The sequence below is a fragment of the Centruroides sculpturatus genome, unplaced genomic scaffold (assembly GCF_000671375.1).
Source record: "Centruroides sculpturatus isolate CEXI.00-Female unplaced genomic scaffold, Cexi_2.0 scaffold364, whole genome shotgun sequence".
NCBI classification, from domain to species: Eukaryota; Metazoa; Arthropoda; class Arachnida; order Scorpiones; family Buthidae; genus Centruroides; species Centruroides sculpturatus.
The window spans coordinates 42,669-65,586 of NW_019384799.1; the positions used below are offsets into that span (position 1 = coordinate 42,669).

At 30.0% G+C, this 22,918-nt stretch overlaps 1 protein-coding gene across 1 annotated transcript; it reads right to left on the reverse strand.

The window, feature by feature from the left end:
- Positions 1-3,480: 3,480 nt before the first annotated feature.
- On the reverse strand, positions 3,481-21,895 carry LOC111629517 (tubulin delta chain-like). The gene is made up of 6 exons (XM_023373434.1): positions 21,722-21,895; positions 16,580-16,649; positions 14,086-14,379; positions 10,944-11,190; positions 7,704-7,868; positions 3,481-4,082 (listed from the first exon to the last, which is right to left on the reverse strand). Exons 1-6 carry the CDS (start codon positions 21,856-21,858, stop codon positions 3,694-3,696), a joined length of 1,302 nt encoding a protein of 433 aa, XP_023229202.1. The 5' UTR covers positions 21,859-21,895; the 3' UTR covers positions 3,481-3,693.
- Between the last annotated feature and the right edge of the window lie 1,023 nt (positions 21,896-22,918).

The following is a 22,918-nucleotide window of genomic DNA, read 5'->3' on the forward strand; positions in this document are numbered from 1 at the left end:
TTGTGGGATTTCTCAGGATGAGAATTTCCCGGGTTGAAAAAAACAACCGGGATCCTGTTTGAGAAACCCTACTTCAAACTATACTATTCACAAACTGAATAGTTGTAAGTTTCAGCAAATGAAAAGTTAAGTAAAGATTTGAAAGTCAGTAGTCAATGGATAGAAACTCCATGTAAAAATTATAGGACAACTTCACCTGTTATATTGCATACAATTTTTCCATGTTTTACATTCCTCCTTGATAACATTCACTGCTATACTTTACATTCCACTATTTCTCATTATTCTCCATCCTTCTCCAAAAGAATTAACAGAATTATTTCACTCATTGTAAATCTCTAAGGAATCCCAAATAAGTGCGTGTATCGATAGCCCATCAAATGCTCACCGTTTACAAATGCATAAAAATGCAATTAATGACTATATATATATATATTTACAATATACAGTATAATTATATTGACGTGTATTTAATTTAAAGAGTAGTTGACAATAGCATTATTGTTAGATAAGATAAGATAAGTATAAAGTTAAGTAGAGAGCTGTGTGTTCAAGACAAACTTAGCCCTATAGTGAGGAAAAGAAATGAAAAGAAAAGTGAAAGTAACTAGATTAAAAAGGGGAGGGGAAGGAAGGCAAGGGTGGGGATCCATGGGCCGCGGCACCGCATTTATTAAAAAAAAAAAAAAAAAAAAAAAACAGAAATAGATATAAAAAATTGGCTAACATTGCCTAATACAGATTACAGTATTTACATAGTAATTGGTCCTACTCTTCAAATTAAATTACTCTTCAAAAATTAGAGAGGAGGTGGCTGACGTTTTCAACACAAACCTGTATGTTGGACGTTTGGCGCTGCCTTCCTGTGAGCCTAGTAGTTTAACAATGGCGTTTGAATCGTCAGTAGAATCATGCTTGACGTTCCAAATGCCATTGTCAAACTTCTATGCTTACAGGAAGGTGGCGCTGAACGTCCAACGTACACATTTTCGTTTGAAAATGCCAGCCACAACCTCTCTATTAAATAACATTTAAACTGTTAAAAATCATGTTATTTTATTGTTTGATACAAAAATAATGACAAACTGCATATGATTACTGCTTCCTTTAAAATTGTAGACAGTATTACTTTCAAAAATATGTTAAATGAGCAATTATTTATTGTGACATTGTCATAATGCTGGACTGCAATTTTTAATTTAAAATATATGCTCTCCATCTCAAATTAGTACTGTAGTATCTTGCCCCGGTACATACATTTTCTGTTAGCAATGGAGTCATGCTGGTCATCTATAACTCCTTTCAGGGGAAATTTTTTAATTGAAATAATGTGATTTCCAGTTTGCATCACAAGTTTATATATAGTTAATTAGCATCCTGCCCTTAAGCTTTCCACATCTGGTCTTGAATTTCATTTACCTAACACCATTCTGGAGATTAACAAAAGACAGATGGATGACAGTGGGAAGTGAAGGTCTACAACTTTTTTCAAATTGCAGCCCAATGAAAATATAGGAATGAAACATTCAAAATAAGTTTAAAAAGACACTTATATTAGTTATGCTCACTTGTATGATATGTAATACAGAATGTAAGATGTATAAAGTGCAGCAAGTGTAAAAATAAAATTACATAAAACTTGTGCGATGTTCCACTGATGATGACACATTACTGACAAATTTTGTAGGGGATTTTGATGAAACATTAGTGATGTAAATTTTATAACAGATAATTAAAAAAAAAGTACACTAGATCAATCTTGGGACTATAAGCAAACTGGAGGAAAGCATTTGCAGAAACATTGAGACTATCATCAGTACTTAAGGTCAGTCTGAATACAATTAAAAGTACAAAGAGGTGCAAGATACACAAGGACACCTTTTCAACATATTCTATATGTTTAAATTCTAAATTATTTTTATTTACAAATTCGAAACTGTCTTCCTGTTTTCTCCCCCATTATTTATTCATTGGTCAATATGCGTTTTGGGTCTCTGGTACCCCTCTTCAGTTAACTTTTTGTGTCTAATTAAAGTACTTCATTGTGCTGAAGAATCAAAAAAATTATTTTTATGTTAATCAAAATCTACAATAGACTGTTAAAAGACCCTATCAGTACCATTAGGTCAAAAAAAAAATTAATAATAATTTTTGGAAATTTTTTTGGTGCTTAACTATTAAATTTTCATACGTTACAAATAGAATTTACGAAATTTTGAAATAATTTAAACTATGTCAAATTAAAATTGGAATTGATTTAACCTTTCAGCAGTGGGTTAGTCAGGTATGGTGCTATCCCTATGTAGTGGAGAATAAACAGAAATTTTTTAAGTGTTTTCCCACACATTTTTTCTCATTACTGTTTCAGAAAAAGATTTTGTAAATGGTTATGTCTAGTAAAGAAAAGTCTTTTTTTTTTATTGTTACATAATTCCTTTATGTGAATTTTTTTTCGTGGACGTTTTTGGCAATAGCCACAAAAGAATCTCGCGAATATATCTGTCGTTCACCATTGCCACACAATTGCCCTTGATGGATATATCTGTCGGTCACTGCTGAGTGGTTAACGTTACTTATAATGTGAAAAGACTAGTGTTAGTTTGATAGTTGCAACCTCATTTTTAATCTGAATTAATTGAGATCAGTGGCAGTTTGGATTAACTGGAGAATGGTATTAGAGATATGATGTTTATGCTTTCAGGCCATTTTCTATTGTTGTAATATAGTACTTAACAATTCTAACCTCTATTTGCTGCTGTAAAGTCAAACAGGGTTACAGCAACAATGTTCACAACATGTGACTTGTGTTTATTTTACACATGAACTTCAAATGTATGGTTGACAAGTCCATACTTTAGTTAAAACAACAGTAAAAGCTGTTCAGATTAGCATAACCATACTGTATTTAAATTTCAACTTTTCTTCAAAATATTAAAGAACAATACCAAAAAAGTTCTAATGATGATGTCCATTATTTAAAAACAATCATATTTGCAAATTTTAAAATCTTTTAAGTTTTATTTTTCTTAAAATTGTTTTACAAAGTACATTTGAGTTTTTATAAATTAAGAACATTAAATGATCGTACAAGATAGATATGCAATTATTCGATAGCCTGGGACAGACAACATAAGAATCAATGGGGGCCCGTGTAAATTTGATTTATAAATATTTAACTTTAAATATAATATAAATAATCAAAAAACATGTAAGTTTTCTTAAAAACTACATATAAAACATAATGTTTATGTACTTGAAGTTATCCCACTTGTAAAACTCCATTTTCGACTCGCATCAAGTTATCCAAAGTTTTAATTGCACAGTCCATGTCAATTTCTGTACTCTGTACAAAATTTTTCGTCAAACTTTCATAAATATTACAATACTGTAATAGGAACACTAAATACTGTAATTAAAAATTTTAAACTAGATAATTCAACAATATTCCTACAATATTAAATTACAAATCTAATTATGAGGATATTTTTTAAATTAATAATCTTGTCGCTAATTTATTTTGAATACTTTTCAAAAATGTACATATATTATTATAATAATATAAGGAATTTTATATCAATTCCTCAAAACAGTAATATTCATTTGATAAGATGATCAGACAATTTACTGAACAACATATTAACATAAACGATCATTTGACTAATTTATATATACATAAATAAAGTTTACGTAAATTCAATGGAGAGATTTGTAATTGGCAACGATCTGCTCCACCCGGGCGAATGCTTCGACAAAATCCTCGTCCATTAAACTGTAACGACGATAGTGATGAAGGTACGCTTTGGCGGCAAACATATTCCACGCTTTATTCAATGAGTGTTGAATGGTCGACAGTATAAACTGACCGTTGCTGGCCAACGTGGCCATCTTGTCGTGTCCCAGAAGGGGTCGCAAATGAGTCCACGTGTCGAATCGGTGATTTGTCGGCACCCAAGAGCTATAGGAAATGGAATGTTGAAAGACGGACGAATCCGCCAAGTGAGCATCTGAACCTCTCAATACCAGTAAATTTGATAAAAAGGATTGAGAGTTCCTGTTCTCCTTCATTTCTGTAGGTGTTGATGCTGCAAATTTTAACAGAATTTTCATATCAATTATGATTACTTGAGGATAATTTTCAAATCTCTAAATAATCTACAGATATAAAAAAAAAATACACATCAAATATTAAGTGATACATTTCCTACACTATTATCTACATTAGAAAATAAAGACCAATGAGGTTGGAATTATTTACATCATTTAAATTCTTTTCAATTAGATCTACTTATTAGAATTTAGTCAGAATACTTACTTGGAAAATAATTTTTTTGACCAAAAAAATAAAAAAAAAAAAATACAATTACAACTCTGATTATACATAGTTGTTTCCTAAAAGAGGTAGTGTATCTTGGTGAAATGGGCAAATTTCAAGCAAAACAACATTTGCATTTTGTATAATAATGTGCATACACTATTTTAATTTAACCGATAACTATTTTTAAAATTTAATTATGTTTACAGAGCCAAATGATTTACGATAGATTAAAAAATACATATTTGTGGACTGGACATTACATTTAACATCAAAGAAACAAAATTAGGTAATAATACAGAAAAATTTTTAGGAATATTTCAAACATACATTTTTACAGAGAATGCACTTCATTGTAAGTAAATAAACTTAAAAGAACTAGATCAGTACATAAAAAAAAAAAGATTTGACGTCCAACACATGAAAACATTGAATCTGATTATCAAATATTTGGAGAATTAAAAATTATGATTTAAAAATACATTCTGCAGGTCGCGTATACTCAAAACAATTTACAGAATTTTACATTCAAATCTTGTGAGATGACTGATCCACCTCAATGGATGTCATGAGGAGAAACTGCATCAGGTGCAGAAACTTATGTAATCAAATAAACAATTGCTTGTCTGTTTGATTACATAAAGTGAAATCTTCACACAATCCAATCATGAGTATGGTGGAAATCATCTTAATGAGACATATCTGGCATCAATCTGTTCGGAAGGAAATGACACGATAAGATTGAAAGGAGTCTCTCCTCTCAGCCAGTAGACATACAAGAAGTACATTCCAAGAAGATTACAAGAACAATGACAATGGTGATCACAAAAACTGATAAAAATCCAAGCAATGTTCCTGACAGACATGAACTTCTTTAAAAGATTTTCCAAAGCTCAAAGTGCCCACTTATCAAAAGATATCTGAAGAGTGCCATTTGTTTTAATTATAATCTTCACTACTCTGAAGAAAAACCCTTACCACATTCAAAAAATATATTTTCTAGTTTTGAACAGTGTATACTTTTTTACTTAACAGTTGTATTGTGTGTAAAAGTACATGTACTGTACATACTTTTACACAAAATACAAGTATTTCACAAAATCATGTCATTAATTAAGACACTTTTTGAAACTTGCCTTATTTTATATACTGTATATACTGGGATATACTGTATTTTAAATAATCAAAACTTTACTTTGCATTATGAGGTCAGATACAGTACAGCAACATTTAGTTTATGTACAGATCTGATGTTTATTCAATTTAAAAACTTTTATACAACATTGTTTCAAATAATGTCACAGTCTGCACATGTCTATCATAATGTTAGAACAACATGTTCATTTTGATGATGTATATTCTGCTTGTTTAAAACTATTGCATTGTTCTCTCTCTCTCTTTTTACAGTGAATAAAAACAATACAATTAATTTATTGTATAAATCTCTTATAACATTATCCTATCTACCATAAAGTATAAATTTAGACTATTTAAATTATAATTTATTATTATATGAACAAATAATACAAGATGTAATAATACATTTTTACATAAAAGCATTTGATAACTATTTTCTATTAAGTAAATGTCCTTACTGATTATAATTTCATATCACTAAAGCAAGAATTTGAATTTATTACAGTTTTGTTTTAATACTGATGGTATTATTATTGAAATGAAATAAATGTTTAAATTTACCATTCATTCAATTCATATAAAATTTATCCAACAAAAATCTTTGTTCAAGTTTATATAACTACCATTTAAGAAATCAAATGGCATCAAATTTTATAATAATGAACTCCTCAGAACAACAAAAAATTTTTGTTTGAGCAAACTAAATAAACTGTTCAGCACTTCAAACAACCTTTACAGCTCCAGTGGTATGTGTTTACACCTCAGCAAATGTTTTCAACCTCATCGAGGTCTTCATCAGGAGCTGGAAAGGTTGGAGCTGTAAAGGTTGTTTGAAGTGCTGAATTGTAACTCCTCTAGTGTTGGAAGACGTTTATTTCTTAAATAAACTGTGTAAAAGAATCTCATCTTTAAAAAAATTAATAATCCAATGTAATGATTTTATCATCATTCTTAAACTTCTGTACAGTAAATAAGTAAAGGTTAGTTACTTCAGTAAAATTTATCTAAGTTTGGTTCATTTTAGGTTAAACAATTTATTTGGTCATACTAGTACAGTGGGTGAAATTTGCAGTCAGAGAACAGCATACATAAGGAAAATACTTTGTAGTTTTTCTGTTGCCTATATTGTTATTGCAATTTATTACAATCATTACAAAGCTAATTAACATTTGTATTGTGATTAAAATGAACAAATTAAAAATTGAGATAAAACTTCAATTTATATTAAAAGAAAAATTAACAATTTTGAAAAAATAAATAGACACTGGGAAGATAAAAATGATGTTGCAAGAAAATCTATTATTTTCTCTTTAATATTAAATATAATTTTAATTCAGTTCACTGATGAGAAAATTTTACTTCCAGAAGCTTTGAACAGCCTGATAAAATTCATGCGTACTTATTCTGTCATTGGTGATCCATAAAATATTTTCTGCTTGTCCGATTTAACATTATTTAAGTGTGAAAAACATTTTCAATGGCATTGAAAGTTTCATTTTTAGTAGTGCTACTAAAACTATGATATAATCAAAAATGTTAAAATTCTTAATCAAAAAATAAAATAGATATAATGAATAAATAAAAGAAATTTTAAACACACAACAAATTTTCAGTATTACAAAATAAACTGTGTGGTTCCCAAAGATTCATTGTAATGAGTTTTAATGTGTATTATAAAAGGAAGAAAAACATTTTAGTATTTATCATTAGTTTACATTAATATCTTTCAAACTAAAGTCATTGATGAAAACGAATTTATTCATAACAATTCAATGTAACAATCTCATTAATTATGCAATGAAAAGTTTTTATGTAAACATCAGAATACCTCAAAGGAAGTCATATTAGCTTTAAATCATATTTTTCAACTTTATTTCTGTTCATTTAAAAGTCAATTCTAAATTAAACCAAAACAAATATTTGAGAGTAATTTCTATTTAAGCTTCAGATCCTTTTCTTATAAAATGAATAAATATAAGAAGTTAAAATATCTGTTTTAATTTGCAAATTTGTTTGTTTAAGAGCATTTCAAGATATTTTAAATTTGTTTGAATCATAAGAAAAGAAAATTTGAAGCTGAGAAAAATTTCAAAATGTTCACCTGCTATACAATTCTTTAAAACTCTGAGACAATCCTCAGTTAAAGAGGTATTTAATCAAAAGGTTGTTTTAGACTTCTAAAGCATATAATGTTGTATAAATATGTTTAAAATTCCTATTTTATACCTATAAGTTTTACAAATTATATAAATACCTTCATCAATTGAAGAACCATAAAATAACATTCTTTGCAAACTTTTCAGCAGTCCTTGCCAACTATAAGAACTAAATGATAATGAATCCACAGATTCTTGAGGAACAGATATTAAATCAAGTAATTTATACTGAGAATGTGAGACACATTGAGCCATCAAATCACCTATTAAAAAAAATTAAATTAATTTTCAGTATTACAGTAGTAATAAAGCTAAAATATACATTTCATACCAAGAATATGAAGGAAGTTATCTTATGTAAAATTAAATATTAAATTATAATAGTACTAGGAACTGTATTTTATGCAATTTTACATGTACAATATGGAAAATACATTATAACCAGTGCTTTGGTCAACAGGAGATGGCATCTATCCATTTTTACCAACTTTGACTCCCTTTTTTAATACATATTTTATATTAAGCTCCTAATAGGAGTATTAATTTCCTATCTTCCATTGTAGGAACTTCTGTAATGAAAGACCTTATTAATTTCCTTACTTTATGATGTTTCTTTGTATATCACTAATTACTATTGATTTTCTTTTCAGAAATTTATATTCATGTATATTCTGTGTTATCTAATTCTATATTTTTATTGTCAAAAGATCTATATAAAATGGTTAACAAGACTTGGGTTATATCTAGTGTTTTTGAATACTTTACCATAACCAGATGGAAAACATTGTGTGTCAATGTGTGATTGATGATGATGATAGTGGTCATAATGAAAAACTATAAAAATATAAACACAGTGGAATCTGAAAGTCATAATTACTCAAAATCATTTTCTTTCCCTGATTTACTAGCATAGGGATTTACATGTTAAATCAAAATGGTTAACTCAAATTCATCAAACTGTTTAACTTGAATGGACTTTGATACAGTATTTTCACAAACTCTCCATAATTTTAATTTAAATAAAGTATTTTATGTTCATCTATCAAATAAACTAATCAGCAACTTTCTATAAAGCAGGGTAACCACATACAAAGTGATTACAATAAATAATTTCTATTATATGTATTCAAATTAAAAATTCGCTCAGAATTAAATTCAATCTATCAGCTATTAATCATGATTAATTTAAAAGATAAAACCAATAAATTCAGAAAACAAAAATTTATTCTTATATTTTATTTTAAAACAATTTTTTTCTACTTTTGTTTCATTGTAATTGATTTTATTAGAATTATAATACAATTTTAAAATATGTTCAACATTATTCATTTGTAATTAATTTGTCAATTAAGGATAATTATACAATGGTCAAAAACATAACTTAATATAGAATATACAAGGTCTGTTCAAAAAGTATCGGACCTTTGGTCGGTAAAAATAAATTTATTGACTTTGAGGTACAAAACCCTAATCCCCTTCAAAGTAGTCTCCTTGGTAACGTATACACTTCTCTCAGTGTTCCTGCCATTGCTGGGAACACTGCTGGAACGCATCTTTTGGAATGACCATCAGCTGGTCCGTCGGATTTTGCACGATGTCTTCTCTCGACTAAATTCGGGTTCCTTTTAGCGGCATTTTCAGCTTGGTAAATAGCCAAAGGTCACACGGAGCCATGTGGGGAGAGTATGGAGTGTGACGAACCACAGGAGTGTAATGTTTGGCGACAAAAGCCCGAATCAGATGCGCAGAATGGGCGGATGCGTTATCACGATGGAGCTGCCAAGTTTTGATCGACCACAGATCTGGTCGTTTGCATCGCACAGCATCGGAAAGATGACAAAGGACCTCCTGGTAGTACTCCTTTGCGATGGTTTGGCCTTGTGATGCGTACTCACGACACACCACCCCACGAGAGTCGAAAGAACTGTCAACATGACCTTTGATATTGCTGTGGACCTGCCGTGCTTTTTTTGGCCTCGAGGATCGTCCCCGAAAGCCTGCTGAATCTTGCGAATGGTTTACGCTTGGGTATCGCCAAGGTTTTTGGCAAAATTTGATGTAATATTGCTGCTCACGTTGTTCAGTCGTTTTCCAACTTAGTGGAATCCGATGAGCGCTCGCTACATGTTCTCCCTCATAGGCCAACTGCCAACGACTGACGCTTCCTGCAGGCGGGAAATAATTCAGGGCTGTGCATGACTGTCCCCTCTACAACTCCACCGAAAGAGGCCTGTCGCGCATCATTGGTTTACGCGGAAAAAAAAAAATCCGATACTTTTTGAACAGACCTTGTATTTTGGTTCCTAAATTTAGCAGTTTTGTGAAATCCGGAATTTTTGTCGACTATTTGTCGATTAATTGTCCCATATTTGCTTAAAATCTAATTAAATTTTCCTTTAAATTCTAAACTAAACCCTAACTTAAAAAAATGGAAAAATTCCGATCTCCCCTTTCGTTTAAAATAAACATCCATCCATTTCAAAACTAATCCCACATTCCAACTCTAAAGTTGATAGTTAGCATGGGCCCGGGAACAACTCTGACCCATCTGCGTACCTTTTACCTCACAACAATTGGTCACATGACCATTCTCCCACACCGAACTTATAAAAACCCCTTCCTTCCCCTTCTCGGGGGAGTTGTTCATCCGCCATCACTTTTACAACTGTGTTCTACGGATATTATGTCCTATTAATATACTGTGTCCTATCCGATATTGTGTCCTGAAGAAAAATTATTATCCTAATCCTACCAACTCGTTGGATATCAAAACCTTTTTCCTTAAGAATGTTTAAAGACATAAAGAGGTATGGAACTTATTTTTGTGAACTCTCTCTCGGTTCTTCGCGTTTCAGGGACTCAGATTTTCCCTTTTGAAATTGGTTATTGTAATCTGTATGTAGCTAATAAATCGTTGTTATCTTGTTAAATTGGTGTCCTCGTTTGCTCGTGTATCGCCTGTCATCTTACCGACGCACTCCTCCCTCCGCCACTCGACCCGAAACATTTAATCCCGTTACCGCGGGAAAAGTAAAATTTTAATCCATCCTGACCAGTGAGAAGGTTCATCAACCTGTTGCCGGATCGGGAGACCTACACCGTTCACAGTTTTAACAGTTTACACAGTTTTAACGTTCACAGTTTAACAGTTTTAACAGTGTTCACAGTTTTAACAAGTTACAATATGATACTACATTTAATCATAATAATTATAATGAAAATGTTCAAATGTCAAATGTTTTTTTACTAAAGATAATACTATTATCTTTAGTATAAACATTTAAACGTTTTCATCATAATTATTATATAAATAACTACAGATATTAATAAACACTTACCAATATTTGTGGTGACACCTAAATTATTGTAAGAAGGAAACAAAAGTCCTGCCAGAGACTGGACAATTATTTTATTAAGATGTTGAAGGGAAACATTTTTTATTGACATTCTTTGAGTGCAAACTTTGTGTAAATCATCATTTTTGTACAAAACTATTCCATCAGACGAATTCTGCAAATGACTTAGACTAAGAATTGTGTTATAACTCTGAACAGTCACTTCTCCTTTATTAAAAGGGTGAACAACCTATAATTAAATGAATAAAGTTTGTAAAGTTCTTAATAAAGTATTAATTTAATTATATTTTGAATATATACATACATAAATATATACACACAATATGGCAAAAGTGAATTAATCCAGCAATTATGCATAATCACCAACTATTTCAGTAACTGTGATAAATTTATTTCATATATTGCAAATTAATCACATTTTCTGGTGATTATGTATACTCACCAGTTGAGTGGTAAATATGATAAATAATGCATTCTGATTGGGTGACCTTTATTTTAACAAGAATTTTAACAAACCTTTCTACATTTGTTATTCTGGTAAACAGAATAACAAATGTAGAAAGGGCAAGAGGCAATCTGCAGAATAAACTGGTTTCTGATATACAGTTGTGAAAGATGTCCCTTCTTTATTTCCAAGTTATAGTACACTTCATTTTCAGTAGCTAATATTACTGCCAATATTAGCTATTAAAAATGATAAATACTATCATTTGGAAATAAAGGAGGGACATCTTTCACAAACTGTATACCAGAAACCAGTTTGTGTTATATGACAAACAATTTCTTACAGTAGAGAATGTAGCAAATAACACCCTGTTTCTTAAAGAGTGAACAGAAAATACATCAATTTCAGGAGGTCAGGGGTACCAAAGGTACTCATGTAAGGTGTAATTCAACTAAATACAAATGAATAATGAAAAATTATGTAACTCAAAATGTCATAATAGTTTGCCAAGTTTAAATAAGCAATAAGAATTATTAGAGTTTTATACATTTCTTCCAACAAATTTTTTTTTTATATTTTTGTACAAATAATTCTAATATTTAGCTGAAACATATTTTTCTTAGTTTCTTTATATTCAATACATAAAAATATATATACAACTTTTTAACAAAGTTAAAACTTTGTGTCTGTCCTCCTTTTCGCCATGAGTTTTATTATTCTTTATATTCATTAAATCAGTCTAATATTAATAAAACAAAAAAACATATTTTTGATTCATTTTATTAAAATTTGTGTAAATCCATAAGTTACTTTTACAAAAGATTGATAAATATACTGAAATTTCCCAATTTATGAACTACATTTTGGAAATTATACAAAAATCGCTTTAAAAGTTATGTGAGATCCGGAATTTTGGTGACGGAAATATCGTTCATTTATTAACAAAATTGTTAATTAATCAAACTTGTGTTTATGTAACGCCCTAGTAGGAAAAACGATCTTGCCCGGGATTGTGTAAACTTTCCAGTCATAACTAGCAACATCCATTGTTCTTTGCAGAACTTGCATCTCATCTTGCAAAAAGGTTGATAGTTAGCATCTAAATGTCGTCATTTGTTATAGATCCCTGGAACACCTATAACCTTTACCCTATGTACATCCGATCACGTGGTGGAAATTCCCCACTAAAACGGATAAAAGGCCGTTCTTACCCCCTCTCAGGGGAGTCTACGAACGAACGCAGGATTAACAACATCGCACCGATCTTCCACACGAGCCAAATTCCGATCTCCGATGAACCTCGAATTAAATGAGCGCGAAAGTCGCGATTTGATATAATTTGTGCCGTATTTGTGGATTATTCCTTGGATTGATATTTTAAAGGCATCCACGTTCAGAATCGTCAAAGTGGATGGCTATAAGAGGTATGAAACCACTGTGAAACTCTCTCTGTCGTATAGAAACTCTCTGACAATATAGAGCTTTTTGTAGTTTTGTCATTTGCCTATTCTTTAATAAATTGTTATTTTATATTTGTTAAAGTAATGGTAGACTCCTTTACTCGATCTCACCCTTCACCTTATCGTCGACCCCAATCACCTCCCTTTCCACTCGCTTGACCTTTTTATCCTGACTGTAGAGCGGGAGCGTTCCGCCCCCCGTATTCACAGTTATTTATTCAGTAACATTTATCAAATTTACCAACTTCATTTGGGAATTATGTAAAATCACTGGTAAAACTGAGATATTTGTCAAACTCATCAAGATCATCCACAGATATGACAAATGCCTCAACCTTCACAGTGATTATGTCGAAAAGTAACCATGTTTGTACCTAACTTTTGGTAATAAATTCATTTTGTTACTTACACTTGTTTTTTTTATGGACCATCAGAGCTTAAAAAAAAAAAAAACAGCCTACGTATTTATATTCCTTGTCCAGTTTTGTGAGGTATTTGCTTTTAAACATAATATTTATTATTAATCTAATTATAAGCATTTGTTTATGATCTCTCTATTCATATTAAAATATCAGTTTAAACAGCCAGGACCAAATTACCATAATAATCAAATAATACCACTAAATTAAACTAAATACAACATAATTTGAATTAAAGGTGGATGATTAAGTGGGACTTGAATATACAACTTCTGTCTATAATGCAGGTTTAAATCCCACTTTGAATCAATTGTTTCTTCCAGACTAGTCCAAATTAATGATACTTCATATAAAGTTAATATAATTTTTAAATTTAGTACATAGACAAATTGAACTATTTACCTTTAGTCCAAATTGCATTGTATTTAGTAAATTAATTAAGTTTTAGCCCAAAAGTTAATCCATAGATATCATTTTGTTTTTATGTGATTTAATCTGTTTTTACTGAATTATTATGTTCATTTTGACATTCATAGTGTGATGACCACAAACCAAACAGCCCAAATATTTTTATGTGAAAAATATGAAAATTTAATAGTTAAAAACGTTCAATATATAATTCAGTACAAAATTATTTACTTTGACAGTGTAGTTCTATATAGTTCAAGAATATTTATATTTCATAAGTAAAATAAGATAGAGATAGAAAACTGATATCTTGTTGTTTAAGTATAACTATATATACTTAGTATAACTTAGTAAAAATATTTTTGGATGAATAATTAATAAACAAATCTTACCTGACTAAATATAATTGATTTTGGATAATTATCTTGTAAAACTTCAGTTAAAAATGCTCCCAAACCACTACCTGTTCCTCCAGCTAGAGACATAATTGGTAGGAATCCTGATACCCAGTCACATCGCTCAATTTCTTTTTGAAATAAATCAAGAACCACATCTTTAGCAGTATTTCCATGCTTATTATATCCATAAGCCCAGTTATTGGAAGCTCCTTGTTGTTGTAGATAAATATTATCTTTATTATAGCACCAAGTATTCTTTTCTGTCTTAAGATTCAACTCTTGTATAACCTAAATAAAATTATAAAAAATTGAATAAATAACAAACATTATTTTAATGAATTTAGGCATTATTTACATAAAAAAACCTGTAAGAAAATCTAAAAAGTTTAGAAATGTTTTTTAAAAATATATCAGAATGAAGACAGATATGTTCGAAAAATAAGCTTATCAAGCTTAAATATATTGAAGAAATTAATGTGAAAGTCAAGATCAAAATTAAGATATAGTATAATTCCTCAAATCTAAGATTCTAAGATGCATTTTTTTAGTCATTTCTACTTGTCCAAAATAAAAGTGAAGCTTACATTTGCAATCCAAAATAACAATCAGCAGCTTTTATGAACAGATCACATGGTACTTTACACACCAATAATAGATGTTTTTGGATATATTACATCAATTTAGCTCTGCTAGTACAAAATTTTTAAATTAAACTTACTTTTAACATTTTAAATGTCTTCAGAATGATATTATGATGCAGCATTATAAGTTACTGTATATATATGTGGAGAGTGGAATGTCATGAGGCACCATCTGGTGGCATGTCCAAGATGATGACAGTTAAAAAAAAGGCGGAAAAGAGAACATTACGAAGGAAGCCACTGAAGATGACTGTTGAAGGAGAAGGCGCAAAAAAAGACTGAAGACATGTCCAGATGGGACCTTTTCTCTTTTTTTAAGACAAAGATTTTCAGAGACAAATCAAATTTAATGTTTAGTATTTTATGTTGTTAATTGTAATGTCTAGTGTCATAATTAAACATTGATATAGTAAGCAATTAAGTGTCTTCATTGAACTAAGCACGAGTGAAATTACAAAAGTGGGAGACTAGATGAAATCTCTCTCTCTACACATACAGGGTGTCCGAGAAAGATCTTTATCATTCTAAACATGAATAATAAAAATACTAATAGGTGAAATAAAATGCAGTTTGCTGCAAAAGGATGAAGACATCTAAGAGTTTTTTCTGGTATCAATTGCCTGAGGTAAATGGATTAATTGGTCGTGAAGGACCCATATCTTGGCTTCCGTGATCACCCGACATAACCCCACTGGATTTCTTTCTTTCTTTCTTTTTTTTTGGTTATGTTAAAGACAGGGTTTACTAAACACCTGTTTCTGATATATCCGTTTTAAAGGAAAGGATACAATTAGCAATCCTCACTGTTACACTGCAAAAGTGTTCAATCCCAAGTGAATCATACTGTATGACTTACATTGAGAACAATGAGTCAATCTAAACTGTGATGAATCACAGTTTAGACTCATTGGTCTCAGTCTAAGTCATAACTACTGGAAAAAATCAATAAAAAAGAAAATCAACGATAAGTATATATAGATTGAAGATAAATTTGAAGAAAGAGAACAAATAAGATTCTATATTTATTATTTTCAAACACAAAACTTTGGAACAAAATACCCAAGATAAAAAAAATACCAAATACTAGAATTAAAAACACATTTACAAGTTTTCCATTTGACAGTACAAACCTTCTATTATACAAGTTTTCATAATTTTTAACTCAAAAAAAATTTTTGTTTTCATGTTAAATAAATAATACTTTTTAGATTTTTAGAAAAAAAAAAACAAACCAAACAGAATAATTATATGTAATTTATATAATCATTCTTACTAACAAGGGAGTGTTTTCTCATGCCTGTCTTACATTTTAATAAAATATATACCACTAAATAGAAATATATAAGCTTAAATTGTTTACATTACAATTCTGTGAAATTTTGAAGTTTATTTTATTTTATTATTTTTATTTGTATATAACTTGTCTACATATATGATAATTTAATTTCTGTACATATTTGTTTGAAAGTACATGTTCTTCCTTTTAAAAAGTATAAATACATTTATATATGGGTACAAATACTTTAGAAAAAAAAAGGCATGAAGTTACATCTATTCTAATAATGCTATATTTAAAATGTAGCAAAAGTATTAAATTATCTAGGTGTATTTTTTGACAGTGTGTCAAAATAGTTGGTCAAAATATAAAGTACATTAAGTGCAATAATTAAATAAAAAACTGTCAATAAAATAAAAAACAATAACAAAGTCTCAAGCTGAAAGTTATCTAAATACATACATACATAGCATACAAACTCATTTCATAACAAATATTATAATCTGTTTTGAAATTTGCTAATTATAATTAATATTTGTTTCAATTTCAAAAAAATGTTTCAAATTCTTACCTTAGGTTCTGTATCCACAAGGATTGCCTTTGCAACAATTTTATTTGCATCGTCACATATGTGAAAAAATCTGTATAAAAGAAATACAGTTTTAAAAATCATCTGAATAAACAAACATACAAAATGTCTTTAAAAATATATCTATGCTAACTGAACAAAATATAAATTAAAATAACCAAATTTAGCTTTTGTGTGATTGAAAAAGTAGGAAAAATTACACTTAGATGTAAATGAAGCATCATGTTTGTTTATTATTGACAGCTTATTTCCCAGGATGTGAATATATAATTGTTCTAGGAACTGAGTGAAAGATTAGATGTATTCTCTAAAATTAAAATAAGCTTAGAATAAAATGTAAATATATCATTAAGTATTTCTTTAAGCACTGATATTACTTCAAGGAAACTCAATATGGAGTAACTAGATTTGAAGTCTAAAGTAGATATGTAAGGTCTGCCAATTGTGTGTGATTATCAGGACAGTCGAGGGACATGTTGTGTGGGCATGAAATACATGATAAGACTGCTTCAATGAGTACCTTTTTCTATTTAATTAAATATTCTCTTACACCATTTTCAAATTCCTTGTGTCACAATTCATAAGAAGAGAGTCAAATAAAGTCCAAATGTCCCATTGGATGTCGTCACTCTGTCCCTCATTGACAGCCCCACGGCTTGCTGTAAAGCCTTGAATATAACAGTTCTTGGAGAAAGAATGAACTTTGGAGAGAGAACAACTCTGGGAGAACAAATGTAGCTGGGAGATAGAACAACAGTAAGAGAACAAACAGTGGATTTGCAAGAAGAACAAATTTTTGGAGAAAAAACAGTGTGTTTTTGAAACACACATTTTTATAGGTTTCTTCCCCCTATTCTGCATTCCAATTAGTCTTCCCTCGTCTCCCTATAACAATTCAAAACCTTTCAGGATGCAGGAGAGGTAGTTATCAACACTTAACCCAATCCAAATCATCTAAAATTCCTCTGAATTTTGTTCAGAGGAATTCTTCACTGTAATTCTAGCATTCCATTTTCCATTTTGATGAAAAGAACTTTTATTGTTTAAGGGGAACTTTAAGTTTTGTTTTGTTTTAATTTTGAGAGGTGAGAGCTTAACTGTCCTGCTGGATCTTTGTCATTCAAAACATATAATTTCAATTTCCATTCGGGAGCTCACAGATAAGTAAGAATGTAAAGTACAGTCAATCCTCATTATCTATTGATTCTGAACCCACAAATTTGCTTATCCATGATTATAAAAATAACCCATTTTGCAATACACACAGTCTGATTCATATATACACAGCTATAAGCAGAACAGAGAAAATTCTGAGAAGTTTTATGCAGTACAATACTTCTCAGAAATGTGTCCACTAGGGAGAGTTTGAGTGATAGTATGGCAGCCTTACTTAAATGTAATATGCAGGTTAATCCAATGGTTGCAAAATGGTGCACACTGTTCTAGAGTCTATCAAGAATATTTTTCAGCACCAATACTCATTCCATAGCAGTTATGTAATCTTTTAGCCCATCAGTTATGTCTATCATCATCATATATTTAGTCTTCTCAGGAGTGACAAAAATCTGCCCAACATGCTTTGAGTGCAAAGGTTTTCTCTGTTCTGTTAAAGGATCATAAAGTTGGTAAGGACCTAGAGTATATAAGAACCACCACACATTCCTTCAATACAAGATTAGTAGAGCATAGCACCTAAATAAAAAGAGGGCAGTCACTAACAGCATTAAAAGCTTATGCTATGAACCACTTGGCTGAAGTAGACCAGGGAAAAGCTAAGGCTATTAAATACAATAAAAGACATGTCCAACTTTAAATGCTTGGAATAATTGAAAATCTAAGTCTACAAAGAATGGCAAAACAATCACTTATAATGATACTGAACTTTTCAAATACACAAAGATCCTGTTACAAAATTCCTTAAAATGGATTAACACACTTGGTAGCTTCTGGTGGTATATTTAATGTAACTTTGGTTAGAATCCCAGTTGATGTTCAGTTGATCATTTTTATTGTTATGTATTGGTTAGTGGTTAATCTCTTTATTGCATAAATGTATTTTAATGACATAAAACATAGAATATAGCTAATTAGGAGCTTACATTTTAAAACATGGACAAGTTATTCTATGATGATTTTAAACTAACCAATAGTGTAATTGTTCTATTAATTTTAAATTTCTAACTGACAATGTTCTGTCAATTTAAAATGTTTCTCTTCTAACAACTTTGATATTTTTAAAATCCTGAAGAAGGTCATTCATTACCCCTAAAATCATTTGACTGAAATAAAAACAAATTCTGTTGGAATTTGTGGTGGTTAAAGTATAACCAGTTTCACTTGATTATATAAAACAATTAAAATCTTGTCATATATTTTTATTTAAAAATCTAGAAGCAATACTAAATTTAACAATATATGTATTATATTTAAATACATATACAAATAACTATAATTCTTATAAGCAAACAATATATAATTTTAATGTATATTAAATATATCAATTTCAAATTTTGAGTGAAGTATTCTATGCATGAAAATGTTTAATTTCAAAGAACAACAACAACAACACTTTTAGTTAATACATCAAGTGAATATGAAATTGTTAATAATTTTCTACTACTTTTTCATATTACTGATTTTCAAATTATGTATGTGCATATACATAGATAATTTGAAAACCAGTAGTATGAAGAGCAAAAGAAATGTACCAAATACCACTATAAGTGAAATTTCATTTATAATAAACAACCGACACTATGAAATAGTAAATTTTATGAGCTTGCTAGAGAATTCACAACTGTAAATAATTTCACCAAAATATTGGCATGGTTCTGGTGCAGTCACTATAGTTACATATCATACCATAGTTAAAATTAAAATCACAAACATAATCAAAACACTGACAAATCATAAGCCTGTCTGAGAAAGAAGACGACACACATAAATAACATTAGACAACTATGCAGGCTGATATAAATATTTAAAAAACAACAAAACACACTTAATGAGAAATTAAGAATACAATTATGTAATAATTATACCTTCATCCAGGGCTATTTTTCAGCTGGAATGTTCCAATATGTACTTACATTTTTATACCAGTAAGTCAGCATAAAAAGTATTGACAACCAGTATATAGTATCAGCAGTTGAGCAACTGCCAATACTATATACTGGCTATAACTAGTAGGAAAAGTTCCATATGTTCAGGTGATTAGTGTAATTAGTAACAAAAGAATCAAACTCCATTACAAATTCCATGAGTCAATTGAAACTGATGTACAAAGCAAATGGGTGGAAACTCTTCTATCATTGGAGGCCATCTTTCAATGAATAAACAATATTGTCTGGTAATTCACACCATTCGTATTCATTTATTTATACAATCAGAAATAATGCAAGACGACAAGAAAAACCTTCCCCATATATAATAATAATAATAAAATAATATAATAAAAATAATAAATTAAGATGAAATAATATAATAATAATTAAAAGTGATAAAATATGACCAAGTTGTCTGTCTCCACTATGTTCTCCACTATCAAGAAACAAAATATGGAGAAGTGCAAATTTTAGTATTTTGAAATGAAAAGGTAAAAATTATAGTTCATAAAAGGGCAACTGACATTAAATCCAAAATAACTAATAGGGGAAGAAAAAGCAGATAAAAGATATGCAAAAAATTTGGAAAATACTATAATTGCTATATTATAAATGTATACATTTGTATAGAAAAACTAAATAATTAGTAGCATTACACACTCTTTTTAGTTAGATATATTTTTACTAAAACAAAACTTTATTTTTAGTCACCAAATATGCATACCAGCAGCAATTTTATTTAGAAAAAGAGCACAATCTTAATCTATAAAGTTTTCATCATCATATAGAATATTTTTGCTTATTAAACATCAGAGATACTTATGATGTTAATTTCCGTAGAAATTATTTATTAATTTTCTTAATTATTTAAATATGTTTAAATGGCTGATTATTTAAAAGGGAGATTGTGACATATATTTAGATATTTTGCTATTTAATTTATAATAATCTTAAAGTTTATAACATTAGAATTCTTAATACATTCAAATTACATTTTCATCATAACAGAGCTTCATATTTTGATATTATTCATAAATTCTGGAATTTATATATTTTAATTTGCATTTATATATGCAAATTAATTTTTACAATCTAAAGGAAGCTGACAAAATTATGAATTAAGGAAAGTAGTAATATATAAGAGTTCTCAATATAAAATTCTTTCAGATTTCACATAAATTAAGAAAAGTGTGACTATAATATCACGTTTGCCCACACAAAGATTAGATGACGTGTCAAAGTCTCGAATGTTTGGGATAACTCAAAAAAGTTATCCCAAAATTTTCTGAGCCACCACTCCCTAGGTTCCATAAAATTATATCCATCTTCCAACCGTACCCCAAAATTCTCAATACGTTTTCCCTTGTGAGAAGGGCTTGTAAAAATTCTTAAAAAAACTTTTCTACCAACCTCACATTTTATCATACATTGTTCTCCACATCTGAAAACCAATAAACCGTAATGATTTTTTTTTTTTTTTACCAATTTTAACGAAGGAAAGGAAAAGGTCATCTCGTCTTGTCATCGGGCTTAAGTTACACAGACTATTGCACTCCGTGGCAATAAAAAGTGGCAGAAGATATCCCAGTAATTTTATTACGAATGAGAATGTTAGAGAATGCTGAGAGAGCAGGATACTACGATACATCGTCTGGATAACTATAAACAATTTAAAATTGTTTACAGTTATCCAGACGACGTATCGTAGTATCCTGCTCTCTCGGGCAGTGCCTGCAGTGATCGGGGGCTCACTTCCGGCGCCCTCTCACCTTTTGCTTCGTTTCACCGCCCACCTTAGGAACCAACGTCTTAGAAGGCTCGCGATGAAGATTCATTATAGGGCCTCTGCTATAGGACCAAAATGTCAGAAGCTGGCAATTCTTATAGGTGTTTTTAATAATACTCGAAACGACAATTGAATTCATAAATTCTCTATAATGAATACGTTAATCTGTAAAACTCATAGCAGGAACATGTTATTAAGCTTTATATGACAGCTTGTCTTCATCATAAATGTTACCTTTCATTTAAAAAATGGGCCTCTTTCGTCTTGAAATTACTTCGTCCATCCGTTAGAGACTCTTGAGCAATCGAATTGAACAATTCCCAACCGAGTTGATTTCCGCATTGTCCAATTTGGACAGTTATAATAGACATGTATTTACTTCGCGATAAACCAAACCAACCGCCACCCTGCGCGCCCTCTCGATACAAATACAGTAATCGATTGTGTCAAATTAAATTTCTTTCATTTTCGATAATTGAAATATTTTAATGTTTTTTTAATCATAAATTTTATTTTTATCCCTTTCAATTAGTAAAGAAATAAAAAAATATATTAATTTTAAATCATTAGCGATTTATGCACTTTTATTTATTTTTTCTTCATTATAGACATTATCATAACTTTTATTTCAATGTCATGAACGCATTACTACAATAAATCGGCCGCATAATATACGGTATCTAGACTCCTGATTTTAGTAAAAGTATCCATTTGCATTGGTGCTAACCAGTGGCCAGTTTCCCATAGAAATCTTCCCAGACGACACCTCCCCTTGGTAGATCGCCCACGCGTTGCAGAGGCCCTGGTTTGCTTTTTATAGTAATTGCCAATCTATTCGCTAAACACATGTTTTATTTGACAAAATAGGAAGTTATTCGCCAGGTTATTTTTTCTCTTACTGTGACTTGTACCAATCTGAATTGAAAGGAAGACCGACAATATAAAATAATGATGATTTTTCATGACAGTTTCTCAAGCAACTTTCTTTCTGTTAATTAACAGAAAAATTGTCCGAATCCGTTGTGAGAAATCCATGTTTTTGTCAATTCCTCCTGAGGTCAACATCTGGGCCCTTAGTCTCGAGTTTTTCGTGCTGTACTCGAATTGACGTCATCGAACTCACTCGTGTTACTATGACTCGCATAATCGGTAGTCTCGAGTTAGAGCCATCAAGAGAACTCGGAAGGCGAGCGGATGTAGGTCATATTCACTTGTTTACGTGTGTCGTTAAGCATGATAGGATTATTTACAATGCATCTGGGTTTGCGACTATAATGATTCGACAAATCAACTTAACTGTGACAAGATGTAAACAAACCAACGTGTTATGGTTGAAAGTTTTGTCTTATAGCAATATAGTACGCAGAAACAAAATGGAAACCTCCAATGTTTTATTTTAAAAAACAAACAAAAAGAACAAAAAGAAATATT

Excerpts from the sequence above, each read along its gene's own strand:
- LOC111629517 (XM_023373434.1), bottom strand. The coding sequence starts at position 21,858 with ATGTCTATTATAACTGTCCAAATTGGACAATGCGGAAATCAACTCGGT. Across the intron at positions 11,191-14,085 it reads AATCAATTATATTTAGTCAG|GTTGTTCACCCTTTTAATAA; the intron begins GTAAGATTTGTT and ends ATTTAATTATAG. Across the intron at positions 7,869-10,943 it reads AGGTGTCACCACAAATATTG|GTGATTTGATGGCTCAATGT; the intron begins GTAAGTGTTTAT and ends TTTTTTTAATAG.